At 49.8% G+C, this 14,115-nt stretch overlaps 1 protein-coding gene across 1 annotated transcript in view; it reads left to right on the forward strand.

The window, feature by feature from the left end:
• LOC115406547 (gamma-aminobutyric acid receptor subunit rho-1-like) overlaps positions 1–13,569 on the forward strand; it is a 19,469-nt gene extending 5,900 nt beyond the window's left edge. Inside the window, exons 2-10 of the mRNA XM_030116655.1 lie at positions 1,105–1,152; positions 1,482–1,588; positions 2,153–2,220; positions 4,032–4,255; positions 4,961–5,045; positions 8,813–8,969; positions 10,757–10,909; positions 11,920–12,116; positions 12,613–13,569. Coding sequence (XP_029972515.1) covers positions 1,105–1,152; positions 1,482–1,588; positions 2,153–2,220; positions 4,032–4,255; positions 4,961–5,045; positions 8,813–8,969; positions 10,757–10,909; positions 11,920–12,116; positions 12,613–12,915 — 1,342 coding nt within the window. The 3' untranslated portion in view covers positions 12,916–13,569. The remainder of the gene's footprint in view (positions 1–1,104; positions 1,153–1,481; positions 1,589–2,152; positions 2,221–4,031; positions 4,256–4,960; positions 5,046–8,812; positions 8,970–10,756; positions 10,910–11,919; positions 12,117–12,612) is intronic.
• The last annotated feature ends 546 nt before the right edge of the window (positions 13,570–14,115 follow it).

A 14,115-nucleotide genomic window follows, 5' to 3' on the forward strand; every position in this document is an offset into this window, starting at 1 on the left:
GGAGACAGAGCAGAGCAGAGGAGACAGAGCAGGGGAGACAGAGCAGGGGAGACAGAGCAGAGGAGACAGAGCAGGGGAGAGGAGACAGAGCAGAGCAGAGGAGACAGAGCAGGGGAGACAGAGCAGGGGAGACAGAGCAGGGGAGACAGAGCAGAGGAGACAGAGCAGAGGAGAGGAGACAGAGCAGAGGAGAGCAGAGCAGACAGAACAGAGCAGAGGAGACAGAGAAGACAGAGTAGAGAAGATAGAGCGAGTAGATAGAGCAGAGGAGATGAGACAGAGCAGACAGAGTAGAGGAGATGAGATAGTGCAGAGCAGACAGGGCAGAGGAGACAGACAGAGCAGATAGAGCAGCTAAAGGAGACAGAGCAGAGCAGAGTGCAAGCCTCCATCCCTCCTCTCTTCCTGTCTTCCCTCGCTGCATGCCGCTGGCTGCCACAGGGATTTAGGACTGTGTGTCACAGGCTGCTCTACTATTAATCCATTTTAGGGTTTTTAGAATTCATCATTGTCTCTGTGCTCGTGACCTGAAAACAACAACGAAAACAAAGAGAGAGAGGACTGTGGAAGAGCGACATGAGGCCGGCCTGCTCTGAACTCCATGAGACGAGGAAATGCTCTTTTGGCCTCTGAGTGATTTGTGGATCAGATGTGATGTAACCAGATACACTGCGGCCGCAGACACACTCACGTTACTGTGGCTTTAACACAACGCCCATTTAACCTGCAGCTCTCCTCGTCAAGAATGAACAAAACGAAACGTTCAACACATTGACTCTGCTGCAGTGTTCCTCTGGAAAACGCTTCATTTATTTCACAGAATCCCCAAAACATGTTACATGCATGTCAAACCTAAAATCCCTTTATTTATTATGTTATATTACATGATGAAAACCATCTTTGATGAGGCAGGCTTTACCTCGCTCTGCACGTCTGCGCAGATTAAATGTTTATTTTCAGGTTCTTCAAATGTACAAAATGTAATAAGTGTTGAGTCGGATGGAAGTCATCAATACGGATGAACTGATCCTCAGGTGGAACGACAGAAACGAGGTTACTGAAGGAGCTGGGCTCTTTGTTTCTGACCTGCTTTGTTTTCAACAGGATGCGAAGAGACGCCCGGATGGACGGAGGAGGACACAAGTCTGGGAGGCAGGTGTCTTCTCTCTCTCTACAGTCCTCTGTTCTTTACCATCCTCACTTCTCTGTCAGGGTTTTAGTGTTGGAATATTCCACAGCAGATTTCCTTCTGAGTTCTGACTTCAGTTGGAGGAATCAGACACTTTCCTTTCATTATCCACACGGCTGCAGCTGAGACTTTGGCCTTTCTTCTTTTTAAAACCTTAGAACTTCTGAAAAGGAAGGAAAGTTAGACTTTTGACTTTAATCACAGTGTTTTCACTTTTTCCCCTTAAAGCTTGTCTTTTCAAACTGAGACTAAACTCTGAATTCAGGATGTTTCTACTCTTGTTTTTTCGCAGCCCGATTTACAAGCGAAGTCCGGACATGACCAAATCTCCCATGACCAAGTCGGAGCAGCTCCTGAGAATCGACGACCACGACTTCACCATGCGGCCGGCGTTCGGAGGTCAGAACCTGTGTGTGCGCCTCGCTGGTTGACAGTAACGCTGAGCGTCTCTGAGCGCTGGGGGGGTCTGAGGCGGGCTCTGGAGGGTTCTGCTTCAGACTGCAGTAACACGGCGGTTCTCCTTTTTACTCTTCCTGTATTGACGCAAAGAGGCACCAAGAGACGAGCTGCTTAAAAAAGAAAAGGGATAAAAGCGGAGCGGCCATTAGGGCTGGTGCTCTGAGACACGTGCCGGTTTAATCACACGGCAATCTGCTGCGGACGAACACACCAAGTGACCCTGAACAGAATCCTCCCGCTGTCCCGGCCGTCCGCCGCGTCTCAGCTGGAGGAGCGCTGGATTTCATCCACCGCCGCATCAACTTTGATCCATTATCGTGACCTGATTGCGTTTGTGTACTGCTGGAGGATGATGACGATGGCGAGCGGCTGAAATAGGTCAGAAGAAGAGTCGGAGCTGGCCGCGGCGGTTCAGGCACGAGACGCCGCTTCACGGCGGGAAAAGCTTCAATCGTTCACTCGTTCACAAACCCAGACACTGACGCTCATGTGCTGCCGTTCCAGGGCCGCCGATTCCTGTCGGGGTGGACGTTCAGGTGGAGAGTCTGGACACCATCTCTGAGGTGGACATGGTGAGTGGCAGTCAGGGCGGACCGGGCCGCTCCAGGGACCAGCAGCAGATACTGGACTCTGCAGACCAGCAGTCCAGACCAGCAGGATCTGACAGTCAGGAAAATGGAGACAGAACAATCATCAACCGCAAAATAAAATCCAGAACTGAGATACAGACGACTTGGACACTTTTGACTTGGTAGAAAACTGAGGAACAAAACTCTGATTTCCTTATTTCAATAAAATACAAATAAATAAAGTAATTAAATCTCTTTAAATTCTCTTCAAAAAGGTTTAACATTAAAGCTCCTGTCCGGAGTTTTGAAAGAGGGAGGGTTTTTTTTAATCCAAAGTCTCAGGTTCCCCCTCCCTCTGCTTTCATGAGCGACCAAGCCACGCCCCTTTAATTGTGCACGCTATTATCTGTCAGGTGAAAATGAGAGCCTCTGAGTCCTGCAGCATCCTCCATGTTGAGCTGTTTACGGCGGATGTTCAGCAGACAGTGGATATATCTGCTGCAGAGCTAACTCTCCTCTGCTGGGCGAGCGGCCGTGCTCTCTGGCTGCTCCACACTTTGATTGACAGCAGGACAAGGCGGAAGCTCGAACTCTATTGGCTGACGCTGACCGGCGCTTTTTCGGATAACATGGGGGTCTATGAGACGAAGGCGGGGCTCAAAAATAAATTTTTATATTGCTTTATGCTAATATTATATTGCAGTATCGAACCAGACTGACACATTGAAGCTCTGTTGAAAATGATACATACATTGGAAACGAAGGGAAACTCCGGACACCAGCTTTAAATGAATAAAACAAACAAACAAAAAAATTAATTTGTAGAATAAAATCTGTAACATTTTAAAGGGTTATGCCAACTTTTTACCACAACATGTATACATTGTTTTCTTTATTCAAAACAAAAAAATCCTGACACGATTATGCTCCAGGGGCCTTCTGGGGGTTACCAGGACCCTGTGGTGGCCATCAGGACCCTCTGGGGGCCATCAGGACCCTCTAGGGGTCATCAGGACCCTCTGGGGGCCATCAGGACCCTCTGGGGGTCATCAGGACCCTCTGGGGGCCATCAGGACCCTCTGGGGGTCGTCAGGACCCTCTGGGGGTCGTCAGGACCCTCTAGGGGTCATCAGGACCCTCTGGGGGTCGTCAGGACCCTCTAGGGGTCGTCAGGACCCTCTAGGGGTCATCAGGACCCTCTGGGGGTCATCAGGACCCTCTAGGGGTCGTCAGGACCCTCTAGGGGTCATCAGGACCCTCTGGATATGTTGAGCCCTGACATTTCCGTCAGAGCTGTGTTTGCTTGGCCTCATGCGGTGGAAAGCCCGTCTCTGTGCTTCATGATATCTGTGGTGTCGTAGAGCGGCCATGTCCACAGTCTGGCTCCAGAATCTAATGACCCATCTAATGTGTCTTATTTTTGGAGAGACAGCAGAAGCTGAATAAATGAATTGAAAGCAGAAGAAACAGAGTCAGTGTCAGTCTGAGCGGAGGGCTGCAGCTTCATGGAAACGGACTGAGGGTCTGCTGGACCTGTGGCTGTTGGTGAAGACCTGACCCTCAGATCTCAGGATACTCATGGTTTATTCTTCACTGGCTCTTCGGTTGTTACATCTACAGCAAACATCATGAAACCACTGAGAGCCAGAAATGACTTATTTCCCCTGAAATCTAATCAGCTGCAGAGAGAAGCAGCTTCCATCCTGAAGCAGCAGATGCTTCCGTTGAAGCGTGAAGCTGCGTTGTGTTGATTGTCAGGCCAGACCAGAACCTGTGCTGAGCGCCCCTCTTCTCACGGCGTCTCCCCCCGGCAGGACTTCACCATGACCCTGTACCTGAGGCACTACTGGAAGGACGAGAGGCTGTCGTTCCAGAGCACCAACAACCAGAGCATGACCTTCGACAGCCGGCTGGTCAAGAAGATCTGGGTTCCAGACATGTTCTTCGTGCACTCCAAGCGCTCCTTCATCCACGACACCACCACGGACAACGTGATGCTGAGAGTGTACCCCGACGGGAACGTGCTGTACAGTCTCAGGTGAACACACACACACACACACACACACACACACACACACACACACACACACACACACACACACACACACGTCTGTACTTGTATCGTTGTGAGGACACTCATTGACATAATGCATTTCCAGCCCCTTACCCTCACCATCAAAAATAAATGCCTAACCCTGACCTATGCCCTAAACCTAACCTAAACCCAACTGTAACCCTAAATCAAAAACCAAGTCTGAACCTCAAAAAGGTCAAAAAAGGCCTTTTGAAAAGTGAGGACCGGCAAAAATGTCCTCACTTTGCAAAAATGTCCTCACTCTGTTGGTGAAAAACGAATTTTGGTCCTTACTTCTGGGTATGTACAAGAACACACACACACACACACACACACCACACACACACACACACACACACACACACACACACACGAAGACCAGAGGAGGAAAGACAGTCTGGTTATGGAACAATGCTGCTGGAAGCAGATTAATGGAGAGTCGGTTTTCTTTTGATGTACAAACTGAAAAACATCACAATGAAAACACGCCGACAACAAACCCTGGCACACGCACACACACACACACGCACACGCACACACACACACACACACACACACACACACACACACGAAGCACAGCTCCAGTTCTGTTTCAGCACAGCGGACGCTAACCTTCAGTGCTGTAGTGTTGGAGGTGAAATTGCTGTGTTTGTGTGTGTTGCCCTGCAGAGTCACCGTCACGGCCATGTGCAACATGGACCTGAGCCGCTTCCCTCTGGACACGCAGACCTGCTCGCTGGAGATCGAGAGCTGTGAGTGCTTTCAGCCACACACCCACGGATCCGGCGTTCTTCTGCAGTCACCATGGATTCACTCATTCACCAACACTTCGGCTGCTGATCTGTCAGAAAATGCAGTGTGGTGTATTTCAGTGAATTTCTTCTGCAGTCTTTATGCTGCTGATTTTTCTTTCTCTTGAAGTCTTTGGAGGCTGAGATGTTGGTTCACTGACAGGAAGCCACATGGTTGGTTGATTACATTCCCTGATGGCTCGGGCTATGCAAGCTGTTTGCTGACAGTCTGACTTACATGTGTTCATCCAGGACAATCAGACATATGTTGGGGTCAGAGGTCAGATGAAGGATTAAACCACCAATGTTGAGATCAGACTGTAGGCTGTGATTCCTCCAAGCTGCAGTCACTCAGATTCAATCAGGAATATTTAAAGGTCCCATATTATGTGAGAAAGTCCCACACGGCGGCGCAGTGATTAGCGCTCTTGCCTCACAGTAAGAAGGCCATGGGTCCAATGGCCTGGGGCCTTTCTGTGTGGAGTTTGCATGTTCTCCCTGTGTGTGTGTGTGTGTGTGTGTGTGTGGGTTCCCTTTGGGTACTCCGGCTTCCTCCCACGGTCCAAAAACATGCACATCAGGCTAATTGGCTACACTAAATTGCCCCTAGGTGTGAATGTGAGTGTGTGTGGTTGTCCGTCCCTAAGCGTTTGCCCTGTGACAGACTGGCGACCTATCCAGGGTGGCCCCGCCCTCGTCCCTATGATGCTGGGATTGGCTCCACCCCCCCCCTGCCCCCGTGACCCTGAAGAGGACAAGCAGTGAGCAAAATGAATAAATGAATATTATGTAAAATTCCCTTTCTAATAGTTTTCTTTCTAATAGAACAGTAATCTGTGTCCTCATATCCCTCTGGAGATAGCCCCTCCCTCTGGAGATAGCCCTCCCTCTGGAGATAGCCCTCCCTCTGGAGATAGCCCCTCCCTCTGGAGATAGCCCTCCCTCTGGAGATAGCCCTCCCTCTGGAGATAGCCCCTCCCTCTGGAGATAGCCCTCCCTCTGGAGATAGCCCTCCCTCTGGAGATAGCCCCTCCCTCTGGAGATAGCCCTCCCTCTGGAGATAGCCCTCCCTCTGGAGATAGCCCCTCCCTCTGGAGATAGCCCCTCCCTCTGGAGATGGCCCCTCCCTCTGGAGATAGCCCCTCCCTCTGGAGATGGCCCCTCCCTCTGGAGATAGCCCTCCCTCTGGAGATAGCCCCTCCCTCTGGAGATAGCCCTCCCTCTGGAGATAGCCCCTCCCTCTGGAGATGGCCCCTCCCTCTGGAGATAGCCCCTCCCTCTGGAGATAGCCCCTCCCTCTGGAGATGGCCCCTCCCTCTGGAGATAGCCCCTCCCTCTGGAGATGGCCCCTCCCTCTGGAGATGGCCCCTCCCTCTGGAGATAGCCCCTCCCTCTGGAGATGGCCCCTCCCTCTGGAGATAGCCCCTCCCTCTGGAGATGGCCCCTCCCTCTGGAGATAGCCCCTCCCTTCACTCTCCAGAAGTGTTCTCCTGTCACAGTAAAAGTCCCTGTGGTGTCAGGAAAAAGGACCAGGAGTGACGGCCAATTTCCAACGAGTAGCTGCAGCTGTGTCGCTCCCCTCCATGCTTCACTCATGAGAACTGTATTTATTACACCTGCTGAGCTCCCACCTCTAGCAGTCACATACCACTAGGTGGCGCCATGGAGTTTTAGGTCATTGTTGGTGTTTTTGAGTGAAGAATATACCTGTTATTACTCATAATCAGCTTTTGTATATTATAAGTTAAGGTAGCTCAGGTTAATTTGTTCTAGTAAGTTCCACGACTTCTGTGCTAACTGTTAGCATGTCAAGGTGTTTTCCTATAGCAGCTAGCATTAAACTAGAAGGTTTTTTTCCCCTAATGTCTTTAATTTACTGTGTTTTAAGGCATCATGTCTGTGCAGAAAATGTAATTCAGGAATTACAGGGGTTGATTGGGAAATGGGTAAGTGGGGAAAAGATGGGCGACTCGCAGGAGTGGTTGTCTGATGAGTCACCGGCTAATGGGAGGCTAGCTTATGGAGAACTGGTTTTAAGGAGGGTAGCTGATGGAGAACTGGTTTTGAGGAGGGTAGCTGATGGAGAACTGGTTTTGAGGAGGGTAGCTGATGGAGAACTGGTTTTAAGGAGGGTAGCTGATGGAGAACTGGTTTTGAGGAGGGTAGCTGATGGAGAACTGGTTTTAAGGAGGGTAGCTGATGGAGAACTGGTTTTAAGGAGGGTAGCTGATGGAGAACTGGTTTTGAGGAGGGTAGCTGATGGAGAACTGGTTTTGAGGAGGGTAGCTGATGGAGAACTGGTTTTTGAGGAGGGTAGCTGATGGAGAACTGGTTTTGAGGAGGGTAGCTGATGGAGAACTGGTTTTGAGGAGGGTAGCCAATCGTGGCTGATGGCTGGCAGAAAGGTCCTGACCGAGACGTGGTTGGGCAGAGGGTGGCTGAAGGGGAATCGAAAAGCGAGAGGTGATTCTTCTGATGGATGACCAGAACAATAAGATAGCTCAAACCTCATATCTTATCCCAGATGGATAAGATATGAGATGGCTTTACTTCTTATTGTCTCATGCTAGCTGTTGCCAAAGCTGTTCGTCCCTGGGAGAGGGATCCCTCCATACTGTGGTTCTCCCCAAGATTTCTTCTTCTCCCACTGGGTTTTTGGAGTTTTTTCTTGCCGGATGTGAGGGTCTAAGGCGGTGGTTGCTTCGTTTTGTCTCGTTACTGTGAATCTGACATATTAACATTATGCTTATTCACTGTTTTTATTTTTACCAACCAATGTAACATCTTGAAGCCTCTGAGGCAGCTGTTGTTGTGATACTGGGCTATACAAAAATACATTGATTGGTTGATTGATTGATTGATTGATTGATGGATAACTCATCCCAAATGGTATCCTCTAGTCTAGTCCAAATGAAAACGCCCCTTTGAGGGTCCAACTCATTGTAGACAGTGGATCCAAAACACTGACACTGTTGATAACAAAACTCATTTCATTTGTCAAAAGTGGAACCAAAATCCCAAACTCAAAAATGTTCTGGAAGAAAGTCCACAACACAGAGACCACAGAGACGCAGGACGCTGTGATGTCGGGGAGCAGAGACACACTGAGACCACAGGAACTCTGAGGCTGAAACACAGATGGACAACCAGAACACATAGGACAGCCCTCTATAAACCCCAGGCACCAGGTGACCAGAATGACACCTCAGACACTGATGAAACACATCAGGGCAGGAAGAGCAGTCAAACACCAGCAGTGGACATCAAGGGAAACAGCCTGGTCTCAGTAGAACTCGCTAGAGGAACTTTTAAGCTGACTGAAATTCAGGACAAAGGCTGAATTGAGGAAATACACTTCGAAGACAATGTTGGAGGACAAATGAGACCTCTGACAAATGGTTGAAAAACTGGATAATCTGCAGCCTTTAAGAGTCATCACATGCCACAGTATTTATGGAAGACTGGAAGACAGGTCTGTCACCTCTGCAGCCTCTTGTGGCTCTACAGCAAACCTCTAGTGGCTGTGAAGTTTTTCTTTAAATCACATGGAAATAAATCTCTTTTATGTTACTTTATATTTTATCACGACTTTTATCAGAGGTAGAATACCTGTAATGGCTTAAACGTTGAGATTTTCATCCATTCTCATACACTTTGTTCACATTAGCATGCTGCAACGTTCCCTTCAAATATGTCCTCATTCTTATTGTTTAAGATGTTTTTACTTTTGTCTGTTTTCCCTTCAGATGCATACACAGACGACGACCTGATGCTGTACTGGAAGAAGGGAAACGAATCCCTGAACACTGACGACAGAATATCTCTGTCCCAGTTCCTCATCCAGAAGTTCCACACTACCACCAAGCTGGCTTTCTACAGCAGCACAGGTAAACAGCAGGTCCAGCACTGATTCCTCCACTGATCCTGAATCCCATCCCACCTCCGAGCCCAGTCTAATTCCACTTCTGGTTCAAAACCTAGTCCTAAATCTCATTAAACAAAAACCTACATTGGTTTGTAGTGAGGAAAAATTGTCTACATTATTATCATTTTTCTACAATCTTCCATAGTGACTCAACATCTCCTCTATAGTGGCTCTACAGCTCCTCTATAGTGGCTCTACAGCTCCTCTATAGTGACTCTACAGCTCCTCTATAGTGACTCTACAGCTCCTCTATAGTGACTCTACAGCTCCTCTATAGTGACTCTACAGCTCCTCTATAGTGACTCAACATCTCCTCTATAGTGGCTCTACAGCTCCTCTATAGTGACTCTACAGCTCCTCTATAGTGACTCTACAGCTCCTCTATAGTGACTCTACAGCTGCTCTATAGTGACTCTACAGCTGCTCTATAGTGACTCTACAGCTCCTCTATAGTGGCTCTACAGCTCCTCTATAGCGGCTCTACAGCTCCTCTATAGCGACTCTACAGCTGCTCTATAGCGACTCTACAGCTCCTCTATAGTGACTCTACAGCTCCTCTATAGTGACTCTACAGCTGCTCTATAGTGACTCTACAGCTCCTCTATAGCGGCTCTACAGCTCCTCTATAGTGACTCTACTGCTCCTCTATAGTGGCTCTACAGCTCCTCTATAGAGGCTCTACAGCTCCTCTATAGTGACTCTACAGCTCCTCTATAGTGACTCTACAGCTCCTCTATAGTGACTCTACAGCTCCTCTATAGTGACTCTACAGCTCCTCTATAGTGACTCTACAGCTCCTCTATAGTGACTCTACAGCTCCTCTATAGTGACTCTACAGCTCCTCTATAGTGACTCTACAGCTGCTCTATAGTGACTCTACAGCTGCTCTATAGTGACTCTACAGCTCCTCTATAGTGGCTCTACAGCTCCTCTATAGCGGCTCTACAGCTCCTCTATAGCGACTCTACAGCTGCTCCATAGCGACTCTACAGCTCCTCTATAGTGACTCTACAGCTCCTCTATAGTGACTCTACAGCTGCTCTATAGTGACTCTACAGCTCCTCTATAGCGGCTCTACAGCTCCTCTATAGTGACTCTACTGCTCCTCTATAGTGGCTCTACAGCTCCTCTATAGAGGCTCTACAGCTCCTATGGAAACCTGACAGCTTCTGGTTCCATCTTACTGAAACGAGTTCTTTCAGGCTGATATTGAACAGAGAAGCAGGCGTAGTGGGTCACAGTATTAGATTCCAGATGGGCACAGCAAGTAATGACACTGCTAAAGTCACTAAAACAGCTGAATCTGCTCTGATGGCAACAACAGGTACGGTTAATCTGATCAACAAATCAACAAAAAAGTAAAGAAGAGGAATATTTAAACCACAAACTGAATTCAAAATAATGACCCAAACTACAAATGAAAACAAGAAGGCAAAACTGCCAAAAGTGGAACAGAAAGTCCATGTTTGTGAAACATCAAGCATGCAATGGCTGTAAGAGTCTTCATAGCGACAGTCAGAAGCCCACTCACACCCTGGAGGATTTTAATTCTCTCTGCAGTGAAGTGAAGAAACTTAGCAGCCTTCAGAGAAGCCTGCGTTTCCTGCTCCACGGAGCAACCTGAAGCATGAAAAGGATTTAGAGTCCTATCTTTGTGTGGCAGAGCAGCTCAGAAGCTGCTTGAACCGGTGATTCTCTGTATCAGCGGCGAACATGTGACTGTGCGACGCCTGTGTTTCTCCACTACAGGCTGGTACAACCGTCTGTACATCCACTTCACCCTGCGGCGCCACATCTTCTTCTTCCTGCTGCAGACCTACTTCCCCGCCACGCTCATGGTCATGCTGTCCTGGGTGTCGTTCTGGATCGACCGCAGGGCCGTTCCCGCCAGGGTGCCCCTCGGTAACGTAGCACAGTGTCCGGGCCGCTGGTCCAGAACGCCAAGATGGACGTGAGCAGCAGTGTTTGAGCTTCAGGTCGTCACATGCATGTAGTCCAGGGTGGACCTGGGTGTACTGGGTATGTACATTTAACCCTGAATAGGGACCGTGCAGCCCCCCACTGGGGTCCGGTCTGACTGTCTCCACGCCCAGAGCAGTGGGACGTGAAGACTTGTCTGGACAGGTGCCTCAGAGGGACAAACAGGACTGGGAACAGAGCAGTGCAGTGTGCAGAGCCCGTTTCTTGACCAGGATCTCGGGCGGTTCTTGTTTTTCCATGAGCCGACAAACAGAAATTTTGCTCGCCGACACTCAGTCACGACCTCCAGCTTTCACTTTCACTGCTGTTTGACGTCCAGTCAGGTGTCCTGAGCTCTGAATGTCTCTGAGTATTCAAACCAGCTGTCTGAAGAAAGTATGTCTGCACAGCCCAAATCTTTCAGTGTTAAATGAATATATTTGAGTGAAATACTGAGTCTAACTTTCATTCACTCATGTTCCTCCTGTTATCACATGGCATGCTAATGCTAGCTAATCTGCCTGAATTAAAAGAAAAACTCATGGTTTGGTCTGAATGAATTGGAACACCCTGGTCTGAATCCTCACGGTAGATTAACGGTTAAATAACTGAGGACAGTGGCGTTGGAGCAGCGTCTTCTCTCCGATGAGCTGGACGGGCATCGGTGCTGGACGGGCCGGTCGGTGCTGGACGGGTCGGTCGGTGCCGGACGGGCCGGTCGGTGCCGGACGGGCCGTCGGTGCCGGACGGGCCGGTCGGTGCCGGACGGGCCGGTCGGTGCCGGACGGGCCGGTCGGTGCCGGACGGGCCGTCGGTGCCGGACGGGCCGGTCGGTGCCGGACGGGCCGGTCGGTGCCGGACGGGCCATCGGTGCCGGACGGGCCGTCGGTGCCGGACGGGCCGGTCGGTGCTGAGAGCCGTCAGTGAGTCAGCGCTGTGCTTGTGGCCTGCAGGCATCACCACCGTGCTCACCATGTCCACCATCATCACCGGGGTCAACGCCTCCATGCCGCGGGTCTCCTACATCAAGGCGGTGGACATCTACCTGTGGGTCAGCTTCGTCTTTGTCTTCCTGTCGGTGATCGAGTACGCGGCGGTCAACTACCTGTCCACCGTGCAGGAAAGGAAGGAGAGGAAGCTGAGGGAGAGAGTGAGTCCTCGTCCTTCTTCTCCTGTCTTATTCGTGGTGCTTCGTCGCTCGCTGGTGATTATCAGAATTCTTGAATGTCAGTCAGCCTGTTGGAGTCCCTGCCTGCTAACAGGAAGCTCCTTTGTTTGAGGACTGTGGTTCGTTTTGCGGACCCAGTTGAGGATGAGTCGACGAGTCAGTCGGCGTGTCTGACCTGATTTACAGGAGGTAGAGTTTAGGAGATGAAGTAATGATTTACTTTTTGACTAAACAGACGAATATGTTCTGAACTGCTCACTCTGGGCAGATTATTTGTGGGACAGCAGCTCATGTCGTGTGTTGCTATTCTTCATCTGCCAGCTGCTGCAGCATATGGAGCCAGAGGGCCCTCGTTCAGCTCAGACGTCCTCAGTGTCCGTCCTCCACTCATTTGAAGACACTCAGTCCTCCTGCTAATTTTGTGTCGGTGGAGTCCCTGACCTTGTCCCTGACCTTGTCCGTGTCCTCCGTGTCTCAGCTGCCGTGTACGTGTGGCATCGGAAACCCCGACGAGATGATGATCGACCCCCAGATCACCGGCTATGGCTCCATGGACGTCAACGCCACGGGGAACTACGGCCTGCCGGAGAACGGCGGGCGCCAGGAGCGGATCCTGGCCCAGGTGGCGCTGAACGACCCTCAGATCGCCAGGCAGGTGAAGCCGTCCAGAGGCTACGTCAACATCTGGATCGATACGCACGCCATCGACAAGTACTCCAGGGTGGTGTTCCCGGGAGCCTACATCCTCTTCAACATCATCTACTGGTCCATCTACTCCTAACCTGGCTGGAGTCGGGCCGTCGCCGCGGGAGACGCCGCCTCCTTGGAACTCACGACGACGGAGGAGCCCCGCCTCCTGACCCGGCCGCCAGCAGCCACTGGCATGGGACGGCGTTTCTACAACACACACACACACACACACACACACACACACACACACACACACACACACACACACACACACCTGGTGATTAAACTTCTTCAGTAGTTCCACGTTTTCCGGTAAATAGCTCCATTGTTGTCGGCGGTATAAAAGACGTTTCCATCCAGCAGGAGCTTGCTGAGGCCACATGGGTAAAGATGGCGTCTTTTCCTGGCTGCTGGTGGAAGACGTTTGATGAATTCATCTGTTTTCTGCTTGTTTCTTCCTCTGAACTGTCAGAAGTGATGAGGGAAGGCGAGAGGACGTCTTTCCTCCCTCTGCAGCATGATTCTCTTTCTGTTCCGTCTCCCTGTGAACTGTGTATGAATCCGGTCTTTTGCTGTCTGTGAGTCGACGGGGTTTGATGAGAAATGGACTGATCTGACTTAATGAGCATCCGGCTGGTGGCTTTTTTAATGTCTTCATTTCTTCTTTTTGATACGGCTGAGGCCCGTCTCCTCCGATCGCTGTGAGGCTTCCAGCTTCTGGACCTCCTAGATGTTAATACCGGTTTCTTTTTTTTCTTTTTGTCTTTTTCAGCTACTTTATGAAGCACATGTTCTATTCCAGGTCTGAAGCACTCCAGTCAGCACACTGAAGAAAACCTGTTGTTTGTGGGGAAATGTTGAATAAATGTTGTTTTTGAAAATGTGGACTTGAATTGACTCGAGCCGTGGTTAGAAGAGTTTGTTTTAAATCTCTTGAGGTTAAATTGATTTTCTGCGCCCATCAAACTCAATTTAAATCACAAAAAACACAGTGGTAAACAGAGATTTTCTGTCAAAGCCGACGGCCACATGATTCCATCCAACACAGCAAATCCTGCTGCAAACCGCCTGGAGGACAAACACTGATATTATTAGACACTGGAGAGAAACCAGCTCCACGCTGCACATCCTGTTAATACCATGACACACACACACACACACACACACACACTCACACACACACACACACACACACACACACACACTCACACACACACACACACACACACACACACACCACACACACACACCACCATTTACATTTAATTTCTGTATCAACGCGGCAGAATCA

The sequence above is a fragment of the Salarias fasciatus genome, chromosome 19 (assembly GCF_902148845.1).
Source record: "Salarias fasciatus chromosome 19, fSalaFa1.1, whole genome shotgun sequence".
Lineage (NCBI taxonomy): Eukaryota > Metazoa > Chordata > Actinopteri > Blenniiformes > Blenniidae > Salarias > Salarias fasciatus.